A 21,959-nucleotide genomic window follows, 5' to 3' on the forward strand; every position below is an offset into this window, starting at 1 on the left:
AGCTGTATGGCACGCTGTGGGTACTCAACGCTGGGATATTGTACTTGGGATGAAGCAGACCCAGGAAGAAGGAAAGGGGTCTGGAAAAGAGAAGAGCGGTGTCAGGGAGACGAGGCAAAAGCTGGAGCCCAGGGACTCTTGCTCCATCGGACCCTGGTTTCAAGATGGTATCTGGGCTCAGCGCACCCTTGGCCGGCCCGGTTCCACCTTTGCAAAAAGCCCCTCGTTCCCATCTTAGCAGACAACTAGGGGCAACTGGCTGTGAGAAAATGTGATTATACACATATGACTGAACAGTAAGGGGGAGAGTCCTCCTCTTAATCTGAGTTAATTTAAGACTGCTCTCATTAGCGTTAATCTGATCAAATAATGACCAGCATCTCAGACCTGTAGCATGCTACTAATGAATTTTTCATAACCCTGTAGAGACATTTTCTGCCCCGCTGTTAATAATAAACCACAAAGCATGGGGTTTTAAACGTATTTCCATTTCGCCACCTCTCTCCTCCCGGCTTTATGCTCCCTCCCCCTCCCCCCTGCCCGGCTGGAGGTCTTGCCCATGTACCATTATTAAGGGATGGCTTGTGTTGTTGCGGTGTTCAAGGACCTGCCTCCACCTTGGGGGACCAATAAATTCATGTTATGCTTTCAAATCGTATTTCAGAAATGGAGATCATAGATTAGACTTTTATTCAATTTGGCAAATGAGACCGCCTCATTTTTCTATAATGAGGAGGAGAGGAGGCAGGGAAAGGATGCAAAGGAACCCAGTTTAGAGAAAGGAAGCAGAGCTGTCCCATTCCCTCGCCTACAAATGGGCCTGAATTACTCTATAATCCCACCACGCTGGACTTACGTGGTCCTTCAAGTACCCCGTGATCTTTCTACCCCTTGGCTTTTGCACACATCATCCTTCTGCCTGGAACAGCCTGTCCTCATCTCCAGTTAGTTCCATCATCCTTCAAGTCTTATCTTTAGTCTCACATCCCTGGAACCTTGAGCAAATACTGTGTCCCCATACCTAGCACAGTACCTAGTACTCAGCACCTAGCACAGCGCCTGACACGCGAAACATGTATTTGTACGTTGTAAGCCCCACATGGGCAGGATGGCTTTGTAGGTCTAACGCATGTAACACAAAGCGGGATGATTGAAGAAGAGAGTGGATCTGTGCTGGAGCTAACCGACCGGGTGCCCTTTTGGAGCAGACACTAGAAATGGCTGAAGACGTACCCCAGGGCCAAAGCCATGACTCTCCTATTGGAGTTTCCCTTCAGTCACCGTGCCCAGGACATTGTCATGACTGCAGATGCCATGGCAACACATCTTGTTCGTGGAGAGCAGGTTTGAATATTTTCATGTTTTAAACAGACAAAAGTCATTGGGAATCAAACAGCCACCATCAAGGCCACTACTGGGGATAAAGAAAAAATCAAGAGACTTGCTTTCTTGTAAAGTCACTTGAAAGATGACTTTCAAGGATGTCTTTAAGGAATGCCAGCAGAATAAGGACAAGGCAATGCCTTCCACTGTGGCTGCTTCAAAAGTGCAGCCCTCTTGGGGCACTTGGGTGGCTCAGTGGGTTAAGCGTCCAACTTTGGCTCAAGTCATGATCTCACAGTTCGTGGGTTCGAGCCCCACATCATGCTCTGTGCTGACAGCCTGGAACCTGCTTCAGATTCTATGTCTCCCTCTCTCTCACCCCTCCCCCACTTGTGCGTGCTCTCTCTCTCTCAAAAAATGAATAAAGATTAACAAAATTTTTTTTAAAAAATTGTGTATAAGTATTTTGTGTATAAGTATTTTGTGTTTAAGTATTTTGATCTGTGGCTTAGGAAAATAAGTGACTAAGGAATTATTAATGCCATAATAGTTATATGGTTATGTTTAAAACAGAGTACTTGGTATTTATTAGAAATATACATTGAGGGTGCCTGGAGGCTCAGTCAGTTCAGCGGCTGACTCTTGGTTTCAGCTCAGGTCATATCTCATGGTTCATAAGTTCAAGCCCTGCATTAGGCTCTGTGCTGATGGTGCAGAGTCTGCTTGGGATTCTCTCTCTCAATCTCTCTCTCTGCCCCTCCTACACCCTCTCTCTCTCAAAATGAATAAATATACTTAAAAGAAAAAGAAATACACATTGAAATATTTGAGGATGCAATGCTGTGATGGTTTAGGAATTGCTTCAAAATAATCTAGGCATGATGGGGGAGGAGTTATTGGCTATAATTTAATATTATTGAGTTTGTGTGATGGGTACATAAGGGTCCATTATGCTCTTCTCCCTACTTTCGTATAGGTGTGAAGTGTGTGTATGTGTGGCCCCAGTCACCTCTCTTACTCTGCCATCATTATAGACTGAAAATAAGCAAACATCATCAAATCAACAGGTAACTGGTCATCCCACCTTCTCCAGGCTAAGCAGTATAACCTTAATTTTTTTCAAACCATGAATGGGTGGGACTGGGAGGAAAACATCTGAAATAGCAATTAACAAACCATTGGTGTTCACAAATTATTTCAGTAGTGTTGATTATCTGTACCTCCCTTTTCCTCACTCAGTATTATTTAAACGTATACACACACATGTGAATTAAAGACGGGAATGGTGAAGGTCTCGATCAGATAACAATGAGGCAATGTCTGCTTTTTATTCATAGTTTTGATTCTAGGGTTCCATAGGAAAATGGAAACATCCAAAAATATTAGGTCTAAATACTATCCATTGGCAATGTTGACATATGTTGATGTGACACAGGCTCTCCAATTAACCATGGCCCTTATATGTCACCTCCCAAATATCCTACCCCCGGCCTATTTTCCTTTCCTGCCCGGTCCCAGAAACCGACCGACTGTGTGATCCCTGGAAATCAGAAGCCTCCTCTATAAAACCTGCATCCCTTCATGATGTCGTTTCAGAAAAATCTCATCTCACATGAGGCTTCCTTGTCATTGACATGATTCTAACTGTATTTATTTCAAAGGAAAGTGTGCATTTTTAAAAACCAGGCCCACCTCAAGCCTCTCGGCTCATTACAAGTTGACTCACAGATGCAGTAAAGTGACTTTATATGTTTTTTATTAAGTTGATGATTTGCTGGAAACACTTCCCTCTCGCCGTTGTCATTCCTGAAGACACAAAGCTACAGGCTACTCTCCTCAACTCTTATAAGTAGGCTATATAAACAGGTATCCTTCTAAAGGACCATTGGGCCCAAGAGGAAAAAAAAAGCCTTATAAGCACACAGTAATTCTACCTTACATATACTTGTTAGGGAAACCAATGAAAGAGCTTCACAAAGATTTCATTTCAAAAGTAGTCATTAAGGCTGTGTTTATGAGAGTAAAAACAAACAAACAAACAAAATCCCCAAATAAGTCACCAAAGGTGGGCAGTCAACTCAATTATGCTCTATCTTTATGCTGGAATATTACGAGTCATTTGAAATGCTTTTGACAGGGAAAGACATTCATGTCTTAAACCAACTTTAAGATGAAAAGAGGAGACTATGAAATATGTAAAGTATAGTTATTCTTAACTAAAACATAAAAACACAAGTTTGTGTGAGGTGAAGTCTGTAAGACTCCATAACAAGATGTTAACAAATGTTCATCTATGGGTGGTGGGAGGAGTGTGTTCATTTTTCTTTTTAATGAAGCACATATTCTATTTTTCCTATAATGAATATGATTTGCTTTCATGTCCATAAAAGTCTTTAAAATGACATTTTTGTTTAATGACTTCTATTTCTGAAGTCTATGTAAACAATTCATAACCTGGTATATAGAACCTAAATAGCCAACCAAGAACCTATAAAGTGTCCAGGAAAGTGTCGTACAATCACAAAAAAGTAGGAACTTCTGACTCTGGAGTTCCTTCCTGCGTTCAAGCCTGAACCTGGGAACATTTCTTTAGTTTCTGGCAGAGGCAAAACAGTTCACTCCCAAAGTGCCCCATGCCCCTGGCCAAACAAATGTTCACAGCGCCACTATTCACATTAGCTACAAGATGGAAACAACCCAAATGTCCACTGATGGGTGGATAAACCCATACAATGGGATTTTATTCAGCCACAAAAAGGGATGAAGTACGGATACACGATTCAAATGGATGAACTACGAAGATATTACGCTAAGTGAAAAAAAGCCAGACAGAGAAGATCACATATTGTATAATTCCATATACGTGAAACACCCAGAAAAGAAGAAAAACGTAGCGACAGAAAATAGATGAATGGTTGCCAGGGGATGGAGGGCAAGGAAACTGTGGTTGATTGCTAACAAATAGGTACGAGCACACTTCATTTTGTTGCGCTTCACAGATGTTGCATGTAGTTGTGTTTGTTTGTTTGTTTGTTACAAATTAAAGGTGTAGCCATCCTGTATTGAGGAAGTCTATCGGCGCCATTTTTCCAACAGCATTTGCCTACTTGCTGTCTCTGTGTCACATTTTGGAAACTCTCACGATATTTCAAAGTTTTTCATAATTATTATATTTGTTATGATGATCTGTGATCAGTGATCTTTGATGTTACTAGTGTAATTGTTTTGGCGTGCCACAAAACGTACCCACGTAAGATGGCAAAATAACTGATAAATGAGTGTGTTGTGACTGCCCCACTGACGGCCATTCCCCCGTCTCTCTCCCTCTCCTCAGGCCTCCCTATTCCCTGAGACACCACAATACTGAAATTAGGCCAATTATAACCCTACAGTGGCCTCGGAGTGTTCAAGTAAAAGGAAGAGCTGCGCATCTCTCACTTTAAATCAAAAGCTAGAAATGATTAAGCGTAGTCAGGAAGGCACATCAAAAGCTGAACAAGGCCAAAAGCTAGGCCTCTTGCACCAACCATCAGCCAAGGGGTGGATTCGGAGGAAGAGATCTTGAAGGAAATGACAAGTGCTACTCCAGTGAACACACGAATGATAAGGAAAGAAACGGCCTTATTGCCGATCTGGAGAAAGTTTCAGCGGTCTGGATGGCAGAACAAACCTGGCACAGCACTCCCTTAAGCCAAAGCTGATCCAGAGCAAGGCCCGAACTGTCTTCAGTTCCGTGAAGGCTGAGAGAGGTGAGGAAGCCGCAGAAGAAACATGTGGCACTAGCAGAGGTTGGTTCACGGGGCTTAAGGAAAGAAGCCATCTCCATAACACAGAAGTGCAGGGTGAAGCGGCAGGTGTCCGTGTAGAAGCTGCAGCAAGTTATCCAGAAGATCTAGCTCAGATCATTCATGAAGGTGGCTACACTAAACCGCAGATGTTCAGTCCAGGTGGAAGCGCTGGTCGGGGGAGGATGCCGTGTAGGGCTTTGGTAGCCAGAGAGGAGAAGTCAACGCCTGACCTCAAAGCTTCAAGGGACAGGCTGACTCCCTTGTTAGGGGCTAGCGCAGCTGGTGTCTTTGAGTGGAAGCCACTGCTCGTTTACTGTTCTGAAAATCCGAGGGTCCCTAAGAGTTATGCTGAGCCTACTCTGCCCGTGCTCTGCAGATGGAACAACAAAGCCTGGATGACAGCACATCTGTTTACAACGTGGTTTGTTGAATATCTTAAGCCAGCTGTGGAGACCCACTGCTCAGAAAACAAAGATTCCTTTCAAAACATTAGTGCTCACTGGCAGTGCACCTGGTCACCCAAGAGCTCTGATGGCGTGGAGATGTACGACGAGATTAATGCTGTTTTCATGACGTCCACTCTGCAGCCCGTGGACCAAGGAGTCATTTCCACATTCAGGTCTTATTATTGAAGAAATACATCTGGCTAGACGAGCTGCCATAGACAGTGAGTCCTCTGACGGATCTGGGCCAAGTCAACTGGAAACCTTCACCGTTCTAGAGAACACTGAGAACATTCCTGATTCACGGGAGAGGTCAAGATAGTGACGTTAACAGGAGCGTGGGAAAAGTGGATTCCAACCTTCATGGAGGAGTGGGGAGGGTTCTAGACTTGAGTGGGGGAAGGAGCTGCAGATGGGGTGGAGACAGCGGGTGAGCTGGGATTGGAAGTGGAGCCTGAAGATGGGACTGAATTGCTAGAAACTCGTGGTAAATGTGAACAGAGGAGGAGTTGCTTCTCATGGAAAGAGAGCGGCTCCTGGAGATGGAATCTGTTCCCGGTGAAGATGCCGTGAAGACTGCTGACGTGACAACGAAGCACTCAGAATGTTCTGTACACTTAAGTGAGAAAGCAGCGGTGGGGTTTGGGAGCACGGACTCCAATTCTGAAAGAGGTTCCACTGTGGCTAAAATGCTATCAAGCAGCATCACCTGCTGCAGAGAAACTGCTCATGAAAGGGAGAGTCAATCAATGGGGCCAACTTCATTGTTGTCTTATTTTAAGAAACTGCCGGGGCGCCTGGGTGGCTCAGTCAGTTAAGCGGCTGACTTCGGCTCAGGTCATGATCTCGCGATCCGTGAGTTCGAGCCCCGCGTCGGGCTCTGTGCTGACAGCTCGGAGCCTGAAGCCTGTTTCAGATTCTGTGTCTCCCTCTCTCTGACCCTCCCCCGTTCATGCTCTGTCTTTCTCTGTCTCAAAAATAAATAAACGTGAAAAAAAAATTTAAAAAAAAAAAAAAAAAAGAAACTGCCACAGCCACCCCCAACTCAGCGACCCCCACCCTGATCAGTCAGCAGCCACCACCATCAAGGCAAGACCCTCCCCCAGCAAAGAGGCTGCCGAAAGCTCAGATGAGGATCAGCATTTTTTAGCAATAAACTATTTTAATTTTTTTAAGTTGATTTATTTTGAGAGAGAGACAGAGAGTGAGAGAGAGAGGGCATTAGCTGGGGAGGAGCAGGGGGTGTGGGGGGGACAAAGGATCTAAAGCAGGCCCCACACCTTCAGCACAGAGCCCGATGTGGGGCTTGAGCTCATGAACCTCGAGATCATGACCTGAGCCGAAATCAAGAGTCAGACACTCAACCGACTGAGCCACTCAGGTGCCCAGACAATAAACTATTTTTTAATTAAGGGGCATATATATTGCTTGCTTAGACATAATGCTATTGCACGCTTAAACTGTAGTGTAGTGTAAACATAACTTTTATGTGCACTGGAAAACCCAAAAAATCATTTGACCCACTTTATTGCAATATTCACTTTATTGCAGCGGTCTGGAACTGAAACCCACAATATGTCTGAGGTGTACCTGTATAAGGTAAGGAGTGTGTATGTGGTGATGGAAGTGTTCTAGAATTAGATAGGGGTGATGGCTGTACAACAGTTAGCATATACTAAAAAACATTCTATTGTATACTATAAAGTAGTTAACATGTTGAATTTGATGTTATATGAATTTTACATTAATTTTTATTTATTTTTTTTTAATTTTTTTTTTAACGTTTATTTACTTTTGCGACAGAGAGAGACAGAGCATGAACAGGGGAGGGTCAGAGAGAGGGAGACACAGAATCTGAAACAGGCTCCAGGCTCTGAGCCGTCAGCACAGAGCCCAACGCGGGGCTCGAACCCATGGACAGTGAGATCGTGACCTGAGCCGAAGTTGGACGCTTAGCCGACTGAGCCACCCAGGCGCCCCTTTTTAATTTTTTTAAGTTTGTTTATTTATTTATGTATTTATTTTGAGAGAGAGAGAGAGAGCATGAGCTGGGGAGAGGCAGAGAGAGAGGGCGACAGAGAGAATTCCAAGCAGGCGCAATGCTGTCGGCACAGAGCCCGATGCAGGACTCAAACCCACAAACCATGAGATCATGACCTGAGCCGAGATCAAGAGTCAAATGCTCAACTGACTGAGCCACCCAGGCACCCCTTCCCTCAATTTTTAAAAACCTAAAAAAATAAAAGCTAGGGTGGTTATATTATTATCAGAGAAAATAGTTTCCAGAGCAAGAAAAAGTACTAGGAATAAATGGTAACTTTACACAATGAAAAGGGGCAAGTCACTAAGAAAACAAGTGTATACACTGAACAAAACAGCTCAAAATACATGAAGCGAAAACTGATGGATCTGCAAGAAGAATTGGGACAAATCCACCATGACAGGAGGAGCCGTCAACACTCCTCTCAGTGTAATCGGTGAAACAACTTGAGAGAAAATCAACAAGGATATAGAGGATCTCAACAATACCATCAACCAACTGGATCCAATTGGTGGTTCTACAACACCGTACCCGTCAACAGCAGGACGCACATTCTTTGCAAGGGCACACGTTACATTCACCAAGACAGAAGATATTCTGGGTCATAAAATAAACCCTAAGCTTTTTAAAATAATTGAGACCACATAAAATGTCCTCATGGACCATAAGTGAATTAAACCAGAAGTCAAGAACAGAAAATATCCACAACCCTTGAAAACTGAACAACACTGCGCCTGAAAAATATACATGCATCGGAGAGGAAGAAATGAAAATACAACGTATCAAAATTTGTGGGGTGCGGTTAAAGCAGTCTTCCAAGGGAAAGTGGTGGCAATAAATACTCAGAGAAGGAGAAAGGCCTCACATCAACAGTCTAAGCATCTCAGGAAAACAGAAAAAGAAAAGCAAAATAAAGCCAAAACAGGCAGAAGGCAATAATAATGAAAACAAAAATTAACCAAATTGAATGCAGAACAACAGAGACAATAAATAAAGCCAAAACCTGATTTTCTGAAAAGGTGACTAAAACTGATAAACCAGACTGGCAAAGAATAAAAGAGAAAAAACACACATTACTGACATCAGCAATGAAAGATCCCACAGACACTAAAAGGATAATAAGGGAATACTAGGAGCAACTCTAGGCATGTAAATTCACCAATTTAGATAAAATGTGCCAATTCCTTAAGAGCCACAAACTTCTGAAATTCACCCAAGAATAAATTTTTTTTAAAAAATGTTTCATGTTTATTTATTTTTGACAGAGACAGACAGAGCGCAAGTAGGGGAGGGGCAGAGAGAGAGGGAGGCAACAGAATCCGACGCAGGCTCCAGGCTCCGAGCTGTCAGCACAGAGCCCAGCATGGGGTTCAAACCCACGAACCATGAGATCATAACCTGAGCAAAAGTCAAATGCTTAACCGACTGAGCCACCCAGGCACCCCAAGAATAAATTTTTTTAATTTAATTTATAGTTCAAAAACTTCCACACCCCAAAAATAGCAAGGATAATCTCTAGGTCCATATAGTTTCACTGCTGAATTCTACCAGCATTTAAAATATGTTAAGATGAAATAAAACCAATTGTACACAATGTCTTCCAGAGACAGAAGTATAGGGAACGCTTCCCAATTCATTTTATGAGGCCAGTGTACCTGATACAGAAACTAAACAAACATGGTACAAAAAAAGGAAACCACAGCAACATCCTTCATAAACATGGACACAAAAACCCTCAACAAAATATTAATGGGTTAAATCCAGCAACATATTAAAATAATATTGCTTTTAGGGTTTATCACAAAGCTCTGTTTCTCCAAGCCAGATAAAGGTAAAAATACAAAAAGGGGCATCTAAATGTGTTCTGCCTCCTAACTAATAAAGTCCCAGAATGCCCTCACTTGATTGATGAGTTCTTTTCTATACCTATTTCCCTTACTGCTGGAGTCCAAGCCACCCAACCCCGCCCAAGCACCACGCCAGCGCCTTTGAGGATGAGCACACAGAGAAACATTCACAACTACTTCTTAGAAGCATGATTCTCTGGCTAGGAGAGGTGCACACGCAAAGGGGGAAATTCGCCATTGCCAATGACTCCAGATTCTGGAATTTTGTACTGGAACTAACAGAGGATACAGCAGAGAGGTGGTGCCTGCAGAATTTGGGCCAGAGACTTGTCAGGAGTCTGTGCGCACAGCTATCTCTTGTCTCTACCTGGTGGGTTCCAGATCTTAGATGCAGACTCTTCTTGAGGCTGTTTTCTCAGCCAGAAGAAGGAGTGGCCTCATTCTCTCTGTTCCAGAGACTAGAGCCACAGGATCTAAGTCATCAGAGAGCAGACTCAACTCAAAAGACAGAGAATAATTCCAACCACTATAACTCACCCCAATCAAAAGGCTGCCCTTGTGAAAGAATTTGAATTTTTCCCAAGAAGACATACAAATGGCCAATATGCACATGAAAATATGCCTAACATCATTAGTCATCAGGAAACTATAAATCAAAACCACAATGAGATACCACTTCATACCCAGTAGGAAAGCTATAATTTTAAAAAAATTAATGAAAAAATAATCCGAAATAGGAGGTGTTGGCAACGATGTAGGGAAATTGGAACCCTGGTACCTTGCCAATGGAAACGTAAAATGGTGTAGCCACTGTGGAAAATAGTACGGCAGTTCCTCAAAAAATGAAACAGAGATTCACCATATGACCCAACAATTCCACTCCTAGATACAGACCCAAAAGAATTCAAAGCGGGGACTCAAACAGATACTTGTACATCGAAGTTTCTAAGCAGCATTATTCACAATAGTCAAAAGGTGAAAGCGACTCAAAAGTGTCTATCAACAGATGACTGGATAAACAGAATATGGACTATACATACAATGGAATATTAGTCAACCATGTAAAGAAATGAAGAACTGACACCTACTACAATGTGGATGAACCTTAGAAACATAATGCCAGGGGAAAGAAGCCAGACACAAAAGGTACAGGGCATACGATTCAACTCACACGAGATACCCAATAGTCAAATTCGTACAGACAGGAAAGCAGGGTTACCATGCAGCTGGGGAGAGTCATTCATTGCCCAATGGCACAGGATTTCTATCTGCGATGATGAAAAGGTTCTGCAGATAAATAGCGATGACGGTTGCACGACACTGTAAATGTATTTTGTGCCACCAAGTTGCACACTTTAAAATGGTTACAATGGTAAATTTTATGCTATGTATATTTTACTGCCATTAAAAAATGAATTTTTTAAGAGGCCACCATAGGAGGTAGTGCTCACCCCAAATCACCACACTGGACACCTAGCCAACCCCTTAAGCATCCTTCTATCTTGAGAGAATATAGAGAATATGATTTTTGAGCAATTGGATACCACCGTTCTCTTCACCTCATAAGCTTAAGAGAAGTTCAGGAGCTACAAGGCCCAACCCCGTAACTGTTATCCAGCTTGGAGGTGAGCTGAGCACACGGTTTAAAGACTAAAGCCTGCCAGGCACTGATGGGGAGTGAGTCATCTGTGGGCGAATTCAAAGATCCATACCTAGTATCAGAATGTTGTTCCCTTACGTCACCTGCAGCCCAGCAGGTGTGCCGTCATCCCATGGAAGGATGGAAGGCTTCTACGGGTTTCTTCTCACTCCTTGCTCTCACACATTGGGAGTTCAGTTAGATCCACTGAATAAATGAAGGATACACTCAAGGGTGGCACCTCCCTGGATACCTGAGATCCCCTAACCTCCCCGAGCCAATCTATTGGCGGGGATGGGGGGATGATCATGAAACCCATCAAAGTTAACAACCTTTAAGCATTTGCCTTGTGCCAGGCGCTCCGCTCAACTCCTTAATGCAAGATCCCATGTAATCAGCATAACAATCCTATGCAAAGTGATCCCAATTTTATAAGCCAGGAAACTGAAGCTCAGAAAGGAGAGCTCATTTGCCCAAGGTTACTTAGCTAGTGTACCTTGAACTCAGGCTGGAATCCAAGCAATCTTACTGTGGATCCCAAGCCGTCCTAACCGTTAAGTGATACTACTTCAAGAATCCATGAAAAAAAAAAAAAAAAAGAATCCATGAAAATTTCTAGAGACTCAATTAAGTTATTATTTCTGAGCCTTCATATCACTTTCCTACTGATCCAGGGAAACTCAGGGCATGTGTCTTTGGAATGCATCCACTGCTCTAATCAATGGCTGACTAGTAACCCTGGGGGGGGGGGGGCCATATTCTCAGTCTTTATCAAGAACAAGATTTCTACTACAGCAAAACAGAGAAACCACCTCAATGGCCAAAAGCAGCACTGTCCAGCTGAAATATACAGTGAGCCACCTGTGTAATTTAAAATTCTGTAGTAGCCTCAGGGGAAAAAAGAGGGATAAGATACAGTTGAAATTCATTTTAAGAAATTTTACTTAACCCAATCTCTCTGAAATAATATCATGGCAGCATGTCGTCAATATAAAATATTATTAATGGTGGAGCTCCTGAGTGGCTCAGTCAGTGGAACATCCAACTTCAGCTCAGGTCATGCTCTTGCAGTTCACGAGTTCAAGCTCCACATCAGGCTCTCTGCTCTGGGCACGGAGCCTGCTTCAGATCCTCTCTCCCCCCCCCACCCCGCCCCTCCCCTGCTCACTCTCTCTGTCTCTCTCAAAATAAATAAAGAAACTTAAAAACATTATTAATGAGATCTTCCTTCATATGAGATCTTTTCTTCATACTAAGAGGTCAGAACTTGGTGTGTATTTTATACCAATATAATCACACCATTTATACCATTTCAGTCAGAAGTCACCACTCAGGTCTGTTTCCCTCTCTGTTTCTCATTCTTCCTTGTCTCTGTGGATGCCCTACTCTGTCTCCATTGGTTCTATGTTTCTCTCCAATAGTTTTCATCTATAAAGTCACCCATGAACTCAAAGTATATGAGCAGCAGAGGGAGCCACCATGATGATTCTCATTAACTCAATCACCAGCACTTCCCCTTTGCCCTCTGTTTGCTCTCGTCTTCCCTTCCAGGCCATGCCACCTTTGGGGAGTCCACAGTAGAGCAGTAAACCTCTTCCTGTATCTGGGGCTGTCTTAACCTCCACACTGGGTCACACTGGGTCACATCAGTGACTCTAAACCTCAGTAAACTCACTTGTAAAACAGGAACAACCACTGTTGCAGTCACTGCCCACTGGAGAGATGTTGCAAGGGTCACAGAAACCCTGCAGACAATGAGTCCCTGCTTTGACTTTCTCCTCCCCGTCCCTCAGCTTCTCCATCCTCTGTCGCAGCTGCCCTGTGTCCCTTGTCTTCCTCAGCTTCTGGACACCTCCCCATTCCCCAGCTCCAAAGCAGCACTCTGAGGGCAAGGAGGAAGGCCAGGTCCCAAGACTTGGGGCCCAGAGGGTGGGAGCCCAAAAAATGACCGATTCTCTGGAGGGAGGAGGAAGACTCCTCAGTATTCTGTCCATTCGAGGATGAAAAATCACAAGCTCCCTAACGGGATCCGTTCCAAAAACCCAGATGGGATAGTGAACCCTTCCGAAATAACTTCTGCCACTAACTCGGAGCTGTGAGACCACCTCCTGCCATATCTTTATGACAACAAGGCAGAAGGGGGTAAGGCTGGGCCGCTTTGTATGGAAAACCAAGTATTCCTCTTATGTCCACAGGTCCCCAGCTCCTTCCCAACTAGAAACAGGAAGAATGAGATTCTAACCTGAAGCAACTGCCTCCTTAAACCCTGAGCTCTCAGTCATCAAAACATAGGCAACCAAAAAAATAAAGCATAAACCCATACTGAGGATGGGGGGGAACAGGCCCTTTTCACACGGCTGGGGGAAGGTAATTTGGCAAAACCTACCAAAAGTCCTGAAACTTGGCATAGCCTTGGATTCAGCAATTGGGCTGGAATCAAAGGACCGCTACAAACCACAAGGATATCTACTGTGGCGTTATTTATAATGACAGAAAGTTGTAAATGTACATGATCTGACAATAGGATTTGTTAAATTATGGTACGTCCATAGAATAGCACGCAGCCACTAATAATATTTAATGATATGAAAAGCTGTTCCTGACATTTTAAGTGCATTTTGTATCTCCAGCATTCCTCAAGAGTTGTAGGATGGAATATCCAACTGCCTACTTGACAAATGGAACATGTCCAAACAGGACCTGACCATCAAGCCCAACCTATCCCACTTCTAGTCCTCATGTTTCAAATAAAGGCACCACCATTCGCTCAGTTCTTAAGCCAAACACCCAGGGATAACCCTCCCTTCTTTATTTTCCCCATATCTGATTCATGAACGCCTCGTGCACACCTGACCTTCTGAATCCAGCCGCCGGCCCCATCCCGCCAACCACCTTAATAGTCCCGAGCACAGTGACTCCTGCACACCAATCTCCCAAACTGTATCCCTGCCCCCATTCTTAATCCCTACAGTCTATTTTCCCTGAAGCAATCAGAAGGATCTTTTAAAAATCTAAGTCAGTCACCTCCCCATTCACACTCAGGACAAAATCCAAGTATCTTATCAAAGCTATCACCAGGGCCCTGATTCTGTCTCCCACTGTGTCCCTCACCCCTTGCCCGTCCACCCACTCAACTCCAACCACAGTGGTCTGCTTGCTGTTGTAACGACACTCCAAGGACGTTCCCACCCAAGAAATTTGCTCTTCCCTCTGCCTGGTCCCTTCCCCAGATACGTCTTGGTTTGCTTCCTCAAGTCAGTAAAACCTCAAGGGGGCCTCTGCTGACCATCCCATGACCCTCCCTCTTTCCCATGCTCTTTTGGTTTTATTTTGGGGTTTGGGTTTTTTTTTTCTTCCATAGCTGTTACATGATTATAGGAGATTGTTCATTGGCTTCCGATGAACCACACCTCCTAGAATCCATACCCTTAGATAGACATTTCCACATTGATTTTGGGCTTATCCACTTAACGTGCTTTGGCATATGGGACACTGGCAAAGGTTACAGAAGCAGAGGCCTCAGAGGGGCTGTGCAAAGGGGCTTGTTCTCTTGGAACATGGCTGCTTCCACGAGGTAAGGAATCCAGCTGTCCTTTTGGAAAGCCATGTGCAGAAAAACTGACGTCCCCCCACCAACCACCAGCCATGTGAGCAAGGCCACCTTGGGCCATCCAGCCCAGCGAGCCATCTGATGACCACACAACCACATGAGTGATGTGGGCAAGATCAGCAGAACCGCATCATCCACCCTAGAGGTCAGAGATCAGGAAGCTAGCCCTTGGGCCAAATCTGACCCACCACCTGTTTTCATAAGGCCCCACAACCTAAGAATAGTTTTTACATTTTTAAACATAAAAAAAGGGGGGGTGGGGGGTAATAGTATTTCGTGACATGTGAAGATTACATCGAATTTCAATTTCAGGGGCGATAAATGAAGCTGCAGTGGAAAACTGTCCGTCTGCGGCTGCTACGCGCTACAACGGCAGAGCTGAGAGGCTGTGATGCAGTCTGTATGACCCACAAAGCCTAAACTATTTACTACCTGTCCCTTTACAGAAAGAGTTTGCTGGCCCTTGCTGCAGGCTGCTGGCAGGCTAACCTTTAAACAACTTTTTATTGTGTTCACTCCAAAACCTTTGAAGACTTCTATCTCCTTCCTCAAAGGAGTGAAACTTTGTCAGTCTGGCTCCCTTGTCCTTAGTCAGATCTCAAGAGTTTGTGACCTAAATTCATTTCCTATGACATTCTATCAGGTACTCTCCATTCTAGACCAACTGGTCTCTCAGCTGCCCCACGAAGGCACGAACTGGTGTGAAATACCTTTATCTGGTTAGCTGTTCTTGCTGAGCGAGCTCTCTCCACCTGCCAGCTCTCCCCATCCTTCTCTGCGCTCAGGGTCCCCAGCTCCCCAACCAAGAGAGCTACCCTAACTGCTTTGCCAAATGATTCCCTGGGTGTATTCTATGGAACATCAATCCCAAGGGATATCCTTGGAAAAAGGAAACACCGCAGACTCCACACTCTCTCGGAGTCACCGTGCACATAGATGGTATCGTTAACGGCTCTGAGAAGTCTCTGCAATAAAGATGCCTGTTTCCCTTTGTTTAGCTCAACCTTTGCCAAATTCTCCAAGGAATTCGTTTTGTCTACAGAGTACTTGTTGACCACCAGCACGTAGTACAGGGCCCGGATTTCAGTACTCGCCGGAAGAATGAAAAATGCTAATTTTTCAGACCAAGGGACCCACAGAACACACTTCGGAAATGCTGTTCAAACTCTTCCCTTTCTACCCCTGATCTGAGCTGTTCCCTTCCATGTCATCTATTCCACACCACGTAATGTTAATCATACCACCATCATCATCATGACTATCAATTATTCAGCACCTGCAGCTGTGTTACAAATGGCACCAGGCCCTTGAAAATGTCCTCCCTTTCGATCTTCGTAACTACTGAAATAGGTAATGTTATTCTTTTATTGCCACTTTGCCAAAAATTAAACCATGGGTCAGAAAATTTAAATCACTAGCCCAAGATAAAGTAAGTAGAAAAGCTACAATTTACAACTTTACTTGTCTAACTCCAAAGGTCATGGTCTTTCTTCTCTGCTAGACTACCTCCTGATAACACGCCATGGCCCTTGTTGTTGGCTATCCACCCAATATCCCTTCATGCTTTCTTCCATGCCAGCATGTATGGGGTGGCAACCAGTCAACCCAGGCGATGGACCATGACTCATCTAAACCACTTACCATAGTGTCCCCACGTCCCCACCTCCCAACATTGAGGCAAGGACTGGCCATCTGAGCAAGTTTTGGCCAAGAAGAGATAATTCAACATCATCTGTGGGGTAGGTAGCGAAACAAAGACATGAACCCTTTATCCCTGCTTGCTCCTCGCCCGGTCCCCCTCCTCCCTGCCTTGAACCTGAGTGAGACAGCTAAAGCTTTAGAAGACATCTTGCAACCAAAAGGAAGAGGCCATTGAGAACTCAAAGAGACAACGGTCCCGAGATTACTAACTTGCTGACCCAACTCAAGCAGCCATATACCTTCATACTTCTTGCGATACAAGAAAAAGAAGCCATCATTTGCTTTAAAACTGCGCTTGGATTTTCCATTTCGTGTAGCTTGAACACGTTCCTAATGGACCTACATGCTGTCTCCCATATTATTTGCTGTTTGGATTTCATCATTATTTCACACATATATTATTATTAGCCTTGTCTCCCTAACCATGCAGTACACATCTTGAAAGCTAAGTCCATGCTGTATATGGGGTGATATGCACGCTACTAACTTTTGCTTATTATCACGGTTTTCAGGGATGGTCTGTTCAATTCACTACTTACTCCAGTGTTTGTGAGCAGGGAGTCCTTACCATCAAAGAGCAGAAATATGCCACCTACCTCCTATTATGGTGGTATTTTTCAAAGTGTCGATGTGAAAACATGCATCAGAAACACCTGGACTGTTTATGAAATGCAGATTCCTGGGCCTCCTGCCAGTCCCACCTGAATTAGAGTCTCTGGGGTTAGAGGCTGAGAATGTGCATTTTCAATGAGCTCCCTCAGACTGTTTTAACATACAAAATGTGACAGTTTGGGGGATAAAAAAAAAAAGCCTCGGGTCCAAAGCCTAGATGAGGTTTGGCAGGACTTGGCTGCACCCGGGGTCTTCAGCCCCTCCTCAGTGTCCCCACCCCAGCCCCAGAGACCTGAGAAGCAAGAAGCTGGCCTGACTGCTGGAGACCCTTCCCTGAGCAATCTCGAAACCAGGGATCTGTGGCATCCCGGAACCAGGAAACTAACACCCAGATGCACTCCCAATAACTCTAACCTCCGGCAACTCCATCCCCCAGTTTGCAAAGAAAACCTCTATGCAGAAAAGAAGCCATGGAGTCCAGGATATGCTGTGACCATCACCATCATCAAGGAGTTATCAGAGGATGGGGCATGTTGAAAAGAGGAAAAGAAAACAGGAGAAACGCGCACAGTAATACATGAACTAGCACCTGGGACTCCTGACTCCAAGGGCCAGAAGAGAACTCAGGTGGCCCTTTTGAGTTATTTAGTTACTGACCACCCGCAGTTCTGAACAGAATCTTATCCTGGGCACTGCTCACACCAAGACGGAAATTTTCCCAGATGACAGGGGCACACAGACATGCATTGTAGGGTAGCAAACAGCATATTACACACACACACACACACACACACACACACACACTCCACTTTCAAACTGATGACCTTTCTGTGTGCTGACAACCAAAGTTAAAATCATGGAGGAAAAAAAAAAAAAAAAGACTTAAAAGTAAATCAGACAGCGGTGCTCATCCGTGCTGGAACCCAGGCACAGGGCTCCAAGATTCAGTAGGGGCTGAAGAGTTCAGGCCTTGGAAACTCGTGGGCTGGAAACAGGGAACCTCCCCAGCACTGCACATGCCTGCTTCGCCAGAGGGAGAACCCCTTTACTTTGCTTCCAGCCCCACAGCCACCACCCTCAGCAAATGCCAGCTAATAGGAGTTCCCAAATTTAATCAAGCCGTGTGTACAGCTGGTTTGAAGGAGAAGTGAGTGGAACCCTTCGGATGTTTCCAACAAACGTGGATGCCCAGTGATTACGTGCACACCAGACATTTTCTAAGGCTCTTGAAACCTTCCTCCTTTGACCAAATGGCCTTCGGAAGAAATAAATTCTGCCATCTTCTGTCTGAGTAACTTTGCATCGAACCCCACCCCCCAAACTGCTTCAAACTCCCCCTCAAGTTCTGTTGGAGACAATGTTACAACTCGCCAGCGATGACTCCTCCTCCGACCCCTCTCCTCACCGTCCTATGGAGATTCAAGAGTATTTTCCTACACCACTTGTGTGTGCTGATCCAGGCATATTTTTTTGTTATCTTTTTACACGTTTCAGGCCTGCAACAGCTCCCTGCATCAAACGATTTGATTTGGAAACGGGTAGCTCAAAGGGGATTTTTTTTTTTTTAATGCATCTTGCCTCCTGACATGTATATCACTGAAATAAAACAAAAACAAAAGCAAAAACAAATTCCAAGGAGCAATCGCGGAGTTGCGAAGGAGGCCCAGAGCAGAAGAGGTCTATATTTATAGGCAGCCCCGTTCTGGGAGCAAAAACCACCTTTTGACCACCTGCAGAATGCGCAAGGTCACGTGGGTTCTCTGCAGCGCCTTAATGTCTTACCCAGCACACAAGCCCCCGTGGCATATAAACAAATCCAGAAGCGGAAAAAAGAGAGAACTCACTCCTCGGAGAGGAAGCAAATGATAATAACAGCCGCAGGAATAATAATACATAAAGAATAACAATTACTACTACTACTACCAACATCCAGCCAAGCGTAGATGACAGCGGTACAGTCAAGGGACATCCAGTGCAGGCTTTGCAAAGAAGATAAATCACAGAAAACCAAATCGTGCCCGCCCTGCCACCCTCCCACACCCTCCCCCCCCCCCCCCAACAAACAGAATCAAAGGAAAGGGGGTGGTGGGGAGCAAGGAAAGGGAAGGAAAGATTGCCTTTTCCCCCCATAGGCGACACCTACCTCCAGGGTCCGGATCTCTTTTTGTGTGAGGTCGTTGGAGGTGGCACATTTGGTCCTAAGCCCTTCCAGGTTGGAGATGCTCAGGTCTATCATGTTTTGGACCAACTCGCACTGCTGTAAGGCTTTTTGCAAACTCAGAGGCTGCTGCTCCTCGCTTTTCGTCATGTTTTCCTCATCCATCGCTTGCTCGGCAAGCCCCCTTCCCCTCCTCCTCCTCCCAGAGAGAAAAAAGAGGGGGGGGGGGGGAGTAGAGGTAGTCTACCCCCTACGCTCTCCAACCACTGCGACTTCTCAACAATGTCTCATGAAGAAGAAACCCAACATCTCACACAGGGCTGAGGGGGTGGGGTGGGAGGAGGGGACAAGAGCCAAAATTTATTATTTTATTTTGGGGTATCAAGCAGACTCCATTAGAATGTCTCCTCTCTCTGAGTCTCTGGTCCCTGAAAAGGAGAGATGCTGTTTCTCAGAAGCAAACCAGGTGATGTGATGCTGTCTGTACACTTAGGGAGGAGGGGGAGGAGGGAGGGGGGGGAGGAGGAGGAGGAGGAGGAGGAGGAGGAGGAGGAGGAGGAGGAGGAGGAGGAGGAAAAAGAGGAGAAGGGGGGGAGGAGAGGAGGAGGAGAGGAGGAGGCGAAGGAAAACAGCGCTCACTCTTTACACACCGGCTCCGTGAAGGGCAAATTTATATATTTTTGGCTGGCTGGCTTTTATGTCAAAAAAAATCTGCTTTGCCCCCCTCCCAGTTGCAGTGACACGGCATTGTCCACCGTTTGGGGTGCTTTAGCGCGTCCTCAAGATGCTGTCTGCATTGCTCCCGCGGCTGCGGCGGCGACTGCGGCTGGCTGCTGTCTCCTCCTCGCGCTGCTGCTGCTGCTGCTGCTGCTGCTGCTGCTGCCGCCGCCGGGCTCCGGGGGTGACGGCTGCTGCATTCGCTCCTGCCTCGCTCCACACCGACATCTTGCCTGTCAATCAAAGGGCGGGGGGGGGGGGGGGGAGCGAGCGCCGGCGAGGGATGGAGAGCGAGCGAGGGACCTGCGGGGAGCGGGTTGGTGGAGCGGCGCCGTGCGCGCAGCCGCCCCGGCCCGGCGCGCCAGGGACCCGCGGGAGGAGGCGGCCGCGGCGCGCGCAGGCTCGCGCACCTGCCCGCGGAGGGGCCGGCTCCCGGCGCGGGCCGGGGCGCGGTGGGGCTGGGGGCGGGCTTCGCGGGGCTGCGGAGCTCGCGTGGAAATTACTACCGGGCGTGCGTGCGTGCGGGCCGGCGGGCGGGGGCGCGGGGGAGGAGCGCGCGGCGGGGCAGCCGGCGGGGAGTGCCCCCGGCCTCGGGGGCTGGGCGCGGGGGCGGGAGGGGGAGGGGGAGGGGCGGGGGTGGCGGCCACTACTACGGCACGCTCTCGCGAGACGAGGCCGGAGTACCGCTCAGCAGGTGCGCTGGGGCTGGGAGCAGGTGTGCACCCAACTTTGAAACCTTTAGTGCGTGCTGGAGAAACGTCAGCGTGAACCTGTTCACGTCCTCTCTGGCTCGGTGTGCGTGTGTGCGTGTGTGTGTGTGTGTGTGTGTGTGTGTGTGTGTGTGTGTGTGTGTTATGAAACAAACCTGATCGTCTTCCTTGAGCCTTGTGTGCGTCTGTCTGTCTGCCTGTCTTTTTGTTCGTTTGTTCTTTCTCGTGAATGGGAAAAAATAAAACAAACCTGATCATCTTCCATGAGCTGTAGGAAGCTGCATCTCCGGTTTGGTACCCTGGCCTGCAGTTACCCTGACGAATGGCTTTCCATTTGGAGGGGGAAAGGGGCTTGGCCTTAACCTGATTGTTACCATGTCTGAAATGTCCTCCACGATCTGATACCAGCCTACCTAAACGACCTTATACCAGCAAACTATGGCCCCAGAGCTAAGAATGGTTTTTATATTTTTAAATGGTTGGGGGGAAAAAATCAAAAGAAGGTTTTGTGACGTGTGGAAATTAGAAGAAATTCTACATTTCAGTGCCCATAAAGTTTTACTGGACAACTGCCACCCATTCCTTTTATGTCGGTGTTTACTGTTGTAACAGCAAAAGTGAGTAGTTGCAGAAGGAACTGTGTGACTTAAAAGCCTAAAATATGTGCTATCTGGCCCTTTCCAGAAAAGCTTGTCCACCCCTGACTGATCACCAAACATATTCTTGCCTCAGAGTTCTTTACTCTCTCTGTCCGCTCTGCCCAGACCACATTTCCTAGTTCTCTCCTGGTTGGTTCCTTGTCACTTGGTGTCAACTCAAAGGTCATCCCAGAGAGGCTTCAACTTCTTGAACATCTTAACTACTAGTATTCCCAACACACATTGCTCGAAGGATGTATTTAGGATAATTAGCAAAAGGCTCCTCTTTCTCCAGGTAAACAGAGCTCCATGCCAGGCAACTGAGTTTGTGGAGCAGAGTGACTCAGAACACATTGTACAATACGTGTCCCTTAAAGGAAGCCACTTGAGAGGTACAGAGAATGACAGCCAGTGATGGCAGACTTTTTTTTTCCCCCTCAGACTCTGGGCCATAAGGTTTTCCAGCTCATATAGACCTGAATCAGCATTTTCAAAATCCCTCTGCTGGTGAGGAGCTCAAATGCGTTCTCTATATTCTCAGTCTCTTGGACTATGAAGTTCATAGATTCCAATTCTCTAGTAAAATTCTCTTTTCATCTATTTTCTCCTTCTCTTGCTTTGTTTCTCTTAAATACATTAATCATGGTTATTTTAAAGCCCTGGTTTACTTCCAGTACTTTAGTCACCTGCACAGTCTGTTTCTATTGCCTGTTTTTCTATTTATTTTCAGTC

General features: G+C 45.8%; 1 protein-coding gene across 2 annotated transcripts in view; it reads right to left on the reverse strand.

Moving 5' to 3' along the window:
- The window catches only part of KSR2 (kinase suppressor of ras 2), a 433,928-nt gene extending 413,791 nt beyond the window's left edge, over window positions 1–20,137 (reverse strand). Inside the window, exon 1 of one of the 2 annotated variants that reach the window (XM_053902086.1) lies at window positions 19,148–20,136. In XM_053902086.1, the coding sequence (XP_053758061.1) occupies window positions 19,148–19,327 (180 nt within the window). In that variant the 5' untranslated portion in view covers window positions 19,328–20,136. Of the gene's footprint in view, window positions 1–19,147 lie in introns of both variants that reach the window. The other variant, XM_053902087.1, reaches the window with a different exon arrangement.
- Between the last annotated feature and the right edge of the window lie 1,822 nt (window positions 20,138–21,959).

Source organism: Panthera pardus, unplaced genomic scaffold (genome assembly GCF_024362965.1).
Source record: "Panthera pardus isolate Hobbes unplaced genomic scaffold, ASM2436296v1 HiC_scaffold_15, whole genome shotgun sequence".
Lineage (NCBI taxonomy): Eukaryota > Metazoa > Chordata > Mammalia > Carnivora > Felidae > Panthera > Panthera pardus.